Below are 6,479 nucleotides of genomic sequence, written 5' to 3'. Positions count from 1 at the left end.
ATATTGGTTACAGAAGCATGTTTTAAAGTTGTAATTGTTTGAGCAAATTATATGGATTGTGCACAATTGTGCAACTACAAATCAGAGATAATATTTTCACTCAATTTTGAATGCAAACATGACATCAGATAAGACTATTGGAACACTGTCAATTTTAATCCACATCAATATACAAAAACACAAAGATGACCAAAGTAATAATGATGAATTATTAGTCTATGTATGATATAAAGGGATGAACATTAACAAAACTTTTTTTTCTGCAACATCTCATGCACTTAAATGTCCTGTGGAGTCACACACTTCTTTTCACATTCAGCATGAAAACTGCATCGCAAAGAAATATCCACATTAGATTTTAGTGCAGTGGAGGTACGTGATTATATCTTGTGTTTGCTTCATTCATGAAAAATCATTTCTAATACTGTTATGCTGACATCACCTATGCACACGCAGGCACACAATGACCTTTCCACTATGAAACTTAACTTTTATGCAAAAGTTAGCTATATAATTAGCATTAGCTTCAACATTTTAGTTTAATGTAAGCCTCTTTATATTCACGTTAATAAAAGCCTGAAAATGTAAAGACAGAAGCTCTTTATTCAAGTAAGGTCTGTGTATTAAAGCCAACCATCGCTGCATTTGGTCCTCCAGTTAAAAGTCTTTCCAATTTCAGCTGTTTCCCATTCTCTTTCAGTTCCCCTCCCTACTTTCGTTCTCACACTGTGTCCAGATACATTTGGATCAGCTTTTAGGGGGCAGGACATTGGCCTGGAAGTGGCCCTGATTGGTAATGTTGCCGGCAGGGAAATAACGTGCCACTACGAACGTAGAACCATCTGAGGCCACAGCTTTACCCACACCAAGTTTCTTTGAGCTTTTCCACACCATTGCAGTGAAGTGACCTAGAACAAAACAATGATTCTTACATTAATTGGTGTGTATTTTAGCAAGGAATAGGATGTCCGTGTAGTTGTCAAAGTATTTATGCATGTTTGCCTCCCATAAACCATGTGGTGCTTGTGTTCATGCTCAGTTAAATATTTATATGCTGAGAGACTGAGTGGAATAAGGGACTCAAGTACAGTTTATGCATTTGGCAGATGCTTATCCAAAGTTAATTACTGGTGATTTCACCCACAGTTTTGATGTTGACAACACCATATGCTTACAGGAACACCCATTCCTAAATTCCCAACCACATATTTACAGTCAGTATAGACATTATCCACCATCTACTGTATATAGTCACTTCATAAGATTTTGAATCAACTGCTGTAGAATTGTGATTCTTTCAAATGTGTTCTGCCCTCTTGAGGTGGTGGGTAGTATTACTCATTTCCTGCAGGCTGAAGCTGTTAACAGGCGAGGTGAATAAAAGCAGAAGGCGTGAGATAACAGCTGTGAGACTTCTCATAGCTGAATTTATTGGGGAATTTCCTGTGCCTGGGAGGGCTTTGGAAAGCTTCATTCCAATAGGATGAGTCACGTTTTACAAATTTGAAAAAATATTGAAGAATATTGTATTACACTGTCTGGGCCAAACTTATCTGCTGTATGTGTATGTTTGTACTATATTTGGTCATAAAACAGGAGTTATGAATATAAAAAGGGTGCTCAATACTGTTAATGGAAATCAACATGCCTGCAAAGTTTAGTTCAATGCAAAATTATTTCGGATGACACAAGAGGACACAATGTCACTCCTAGTGCTTTTGTTTTAAGTAAATAAATGATAAATAATATATCAGTAAATATTATACATGCAAAAGTTGTGATTGACTTTAGTAATGTGACATTTCTGAGTGAAACTCATCACACAAGGAACTTTTCAGATTTTGATGAAAGATTACAAAGGCAAACGAATTTTCCTGAGGATTAACTTGCATGCATTAATTAACTAGTAAAGTGTGCTTATAGGGTAAATTTTGATTTCATTCTGACTTTATTTTTTATTTGTATATCTGTCCTGAGCCAAGAGGTTATTAAATGGTGTTTACATTCTTTCTCCGCTAAAAAGAACTTCTTACACCAGGTATTCTGGTCTTAGTTGGTCTGGTTTCTGGTCATTTGACTGATTTTAGAGGGGTTTTGGGCAGTTTTTAGTTGGTCAGGGTGTATGGAATGAGAGTGGATGAAGTACAAAGTCTAGCATTAATGCACTGGTTCAGGTGTGTTTGATGAGAGCTGGAGGTAAACTTTGCAGGTAAGTATAGATCTCAAGAAATACTCTTACCAGCTGCAGAGGAGAATCCTGGCTGGTTGAAGTTGTACTGGTTCACTTCATTATACCAGCGATCAGACACATCTTTACCTGTTGGCACATGCACACAAACATACACAGATTCTCTTGTGAAATGGACAGGACCCAAAAATTCACTTATTATGAAGTTCTAGTTCAAATAATCCTAAATTCCTTATTTTGTAGAATGTTTGTTTGAACATTCTTGAAAACTGGTTTAATTATAATATTATAGTAAATCCAACTGGAGATTCCAAGGTACAACTTGAAGCTTTATATGACCCACTATACATTTAGTGACATTTTACAAATCACCCCAGACTGGCCAAACATTCCAATCTACTTTGTAATCAGCTTTAGACTGAATATAGAGGTTTACAATTCCTAATGATTCCCAGCTGTTGCAAAAAGGAGAGGACAGCAGGCTGCACTCACATCCTGTTTCAGATGGACATTTTGAAACAGAAGAAGAGGATTCATACCCGTCTGATCATAAGATGCCCATGCTAAATTTTCTCCACAGTTTCCTCTACTAGACTCAACACTATGCTTCAGAATCCTGGTGCTAGCAAGGCTCTCAGCATATCTACAAGACACATGAGTTCAGCTTAATTGAAGAGCATTAAACTGTAGTAAAGATGAGAGCTTTGTCAAAGGAGACATGAACAGCAAAGAGCAGAGCAAGCGTATGAAAGGAATGATCTCACCGTGCTGCTTCGCGGCTCAGTTTACTGCTGAGTTTTAAAGGTGGGGCTTGATGTTTTCTCCTGTACTCATTATGAGTCTTCATTACCTCCTCACAAAAAAGCCTGGAGGCTGCAAAGTCAACAGGGAATCAATAGCAAGAGATTAGAAAGCTCAGCAATTTTTTTACTCTTTGCTAAAATCAACAACCTTTCAGCCTAAACTATGTATCACTTAAGGCTAATACTAGTTTGAGAACAAAGATGTCCAAACTAGGGCCCTTGTTGTCCTTTCATTTGGCCCAACCAAAAATAGGAAAAAAAACAAGCCATTGAAGCATATCTATATTTCAATTAATTTATTGTTTTGTTTTGCCTTGAAATTTAGTGAATATAACTGAATTTGGTTATTTTTAATGTACATTTTAACAGTGTAGTTGGTTGTGCAGTAATGCAACATTTACACAGCCCTCGATCACGTTTGGTCTTTTGTGTTAGAATGAAATGTTGAAAGGTTTTCACAAAATTTCAAAATGTATTTCTGCTAAAAAGAAAACATGAATAAATAATAATAATTACATTTAACTGTTTTAAATAAACAATAGTTTATATTTAATATATTTTACTACTTTTGAAAGATAATATATTTTTGATAAAGAAGACACAACTTTTAGACTGGACAGATGTTGCCAAACAGTTGTGCTTGCCACTCCTGCTGAGGCATAAATCCAACTCCATGATGCTTTCACTCAAACAAAGCAAGGATTGAGGAACAATCCCCAGCACACACATACAGCGTGATAAAGCTGGCATATACTCAACCTGTGCTGACAAAACTTCATTCAGCAGCAGAGGATGGCAGTGACAGAGACTGAAGAAAATATATATTTGACAACATCACAAATGCTAAAGCGAGACAGGGATTTGGAAGTGAATTGTGCACTTACCTGACTTCCCCATGGTAAAAAGTCTCTTCTAAGCGAAGCAGTTCCCTCACTGTCACGGTTCCTGGCAGCTGTTACAATGCTTCAGTCTTCTCTCTTGTGTTTTTCCAGTGTAACCAAGTAGCATCTAGCTTTTCATCCTCTGGAAACCACACACTGAAACATCTTACAAGCAAGCTTCAGCTGAGTCCATTTTATCATTCCCTACAAATGTATTTTCTCTTCTTTCTCTCTCCTCTTTACCACACCTCTTTCCCTTTCTTTCTCACACTGTACAGGGCAAAGGAGATTCTCCAGTCAGGACTGGGATGATGACATCATCTGTATGAGCCAAATGGCCTTATATGGGTGTTGGCATTGCTGCTTTCAGCTGGAAGCATTGAGCTGAAACCACACACTTGGATTAAACTAAATACAAACAGACAAAATGAATGTGCCGTACAAACGTATAAATTATACATAACAAAATTATACATAATTGTCTCTATTGACAATCACTTTCTATTGAGAGTGTGCCACTGACCTCGATGCAGTTGCTCAAGGCATTTCTGTTATTATCATTATCTCTATTTAAAGTAAAAAATAAAAAAGGGGTTTGTACATTGTGCCAAAATAATGTGGGTGTGGATGTATGAATCTTGCTTACCTACCAGATAAACACTAGAAAGCCTGCTACTGTGGTAAAGTCATATTTACTGGTTTAGCAACAGACCAACTAGACATCAAGTAACTAGACATCACTGATCAATGTTAATTCAGATCAGATTCAAAACAGTTGAAGTGATCAGATTCAAAGAAGTTAAGAGATTTTAGTGCAATTAGACATTAGTTTTAAGTACAGTATATTAGACTAAAATATGACATAAAAAACAATAAACATTAATAAAGATATTTTAAAGAAAAACTATTACAGTTAAAAATCAAAGTAATAATGACAGAAATTATCAGCAAGGTTTTAGTGAAAATGTGACAAAGCAACATAACCAGCTAGCCAACATAGACCTCTGGTGGAGAGAATTAAAAATACTTTTGTTTGTACAAAATAACTCAGGAGCTCATGGTAGAGGTTGTAAATACAACGTGAACATACATGTAAAAACATAAAAGTTAATTATATTATAAAAAGCTAATTAAAGCATTATCTCGGCATCTGTATGAATGCTAAAATGTGATGCACTCTTCACTTAATTATAATGATCAATGCAAAGATGAATTAATAATTAATCAAACCAAAACCAGTAGGCTGCAACTAGATAATTGTTGTATTAGTTTGCATCATCAGCCTCAGAATGTTATTACCAAGTTTACACTGGATATGAAATGTAAAAATGTATAAATGTCTTAAAAGTTTAAAATTGATTGAAAAAAATATGGCATATTTTTATTATGACAGCTGTGCACCTAACCTGTTTACTGAAGTCAAGTGGTAAATTATGTAACTAGCATGCATAGGATTCTTTGCAATTCCTTTGGTTAATGTGGAAAATGTGGTTTCAATCTATCCTATTTTGGCCTTAAGATCAGCTATATGCCTTTTGTAAACTCAGTGGAGTCTCAGGGGGTCTCAGAAGATAAGGTTTAGACATTTCACACACATTCACTCTTTTTAACAGCCTGTCCTGGTCTACATGCAACACCCACCCCGACTCCATGTGGAGAGCTACACATACATGATCCCACACATAATATTCATCTCTGTAATGAGGGCTCAAAGCTGTTCACCTCAAATTTAAGATTATATGTTTCAAAGTGGGATTGACAGTGCCACCATATGGCCCCATCAGAGTACCCACAAACACCATCACAACAACATTAGAAGCCGAGGACAATTGTCATAAATTACCATGTAACAAGTGTGCACTACAACCAGGTCCGGTGGCTGTCTGAACCCTGAATCGAGAAAAATACCCCTTAGACCACATTCTCTAGTGACATGATATACTTTCTGTATATGGAACTCAACAGATTCAGGATAAGCTGGGATGTTGTTCTTATACAGGTATCCGTTCTGTATATTAGGCTTTTCTTTTAGGTCCAACAGACTCAGATGCTGTCCCTTAAAGTATGTCTCTTTAACATTTCAGTTATTTGTGCATCGCATTTTCTTTCTGAATCAGAGAAAAAGATGAGGGTTAACTTTTTACAAGGTCACTCAGCATTTTCCTATTGCAAACCACTGATAGCTAGTATTATTAAAGGGGTCATATGATGCTGCTAAAAAGAACATTATTTTGTGTATTTGGTGTAATGAAATGTGTTTATGCGGTTAAAAAAACACATTATTTTCCACATACTGTACATTATTGTTTCTCCTCTATGCCCCGCCTTCTGAAACGCGTCGATTTTCACAAGGCTCATCTCTCTGAAAAGCGAGGTGTGCTGTGATTGGCCGAAATGCCTCAAGCGTGTGATGGAAATGTTATGCCTCTTAACATATGTTGATGCCTTGTCCGGCTGAAGCGACGAGACATAAACATAAAACCCATTATAAACGTGATATAAACATGATTTCTAGTCGTGTTTATTTTTTATAAGGCAAAAACAAAGTAGTTTCGCTTTCTCAACGGAACAATGTCACACACCGCGGCCTTGAGTGAGCAGAGGCGG

The 6,479-nt window shown here is 36.5% G+C and overlaps 1 protein-coding gene across 1 annotated transcript; it reads right to left on the bottom strand.

Annotated features, from left to right (window-relative positions):
• Positions 1-14: 14 nt before the first annotated feature.
• LOC109081080 (Golgi-associated plant pathogenesis-related protein 1-like) lies at positions 15-4,186 on the bottom strand. Its single transcript, XM_019096081.2, has 5 exons — positions 3,876-4,186; positions 2,953-3,061; positions 2,728-2,831; positions 2,240-2,317; positions 15-908 (listed from the first exon to the last, which is right to left on the bottom strand). The coding sequence occupies exons 1-5, from the start codon at positions 3,886-3,888 to the stop codon at positions 748-750; spliced, it is 465 nt and encodes a 154-aa protein (XP_018951626.2). The 5' UTR covers positions 3,889-4,186; the 3' UTR covers positions 15-747.
• Positions 4,187-6,479: the final 2,293 nt, after the last annotated feature.

Source organism: Cyprinus carpio, chromosome A16 (assembly GCF_018340385.1).
Source record: "Cyprinus carpio isolate SPL01 chromosome A16, ASM1834038v1, whole genome shotgun sequence".
Taxonomy (NCBI): Eukaryota; Metazoa; Chordata; class Actinopteri; order Cypriniformes; family Cyprinidae; genus Cyprinus; species Cyprinus carpio.
Note: the sequence above shows the minus strand (reverse complement) of the source record. Positions and strands in the feature narration are given on the sequence as shown.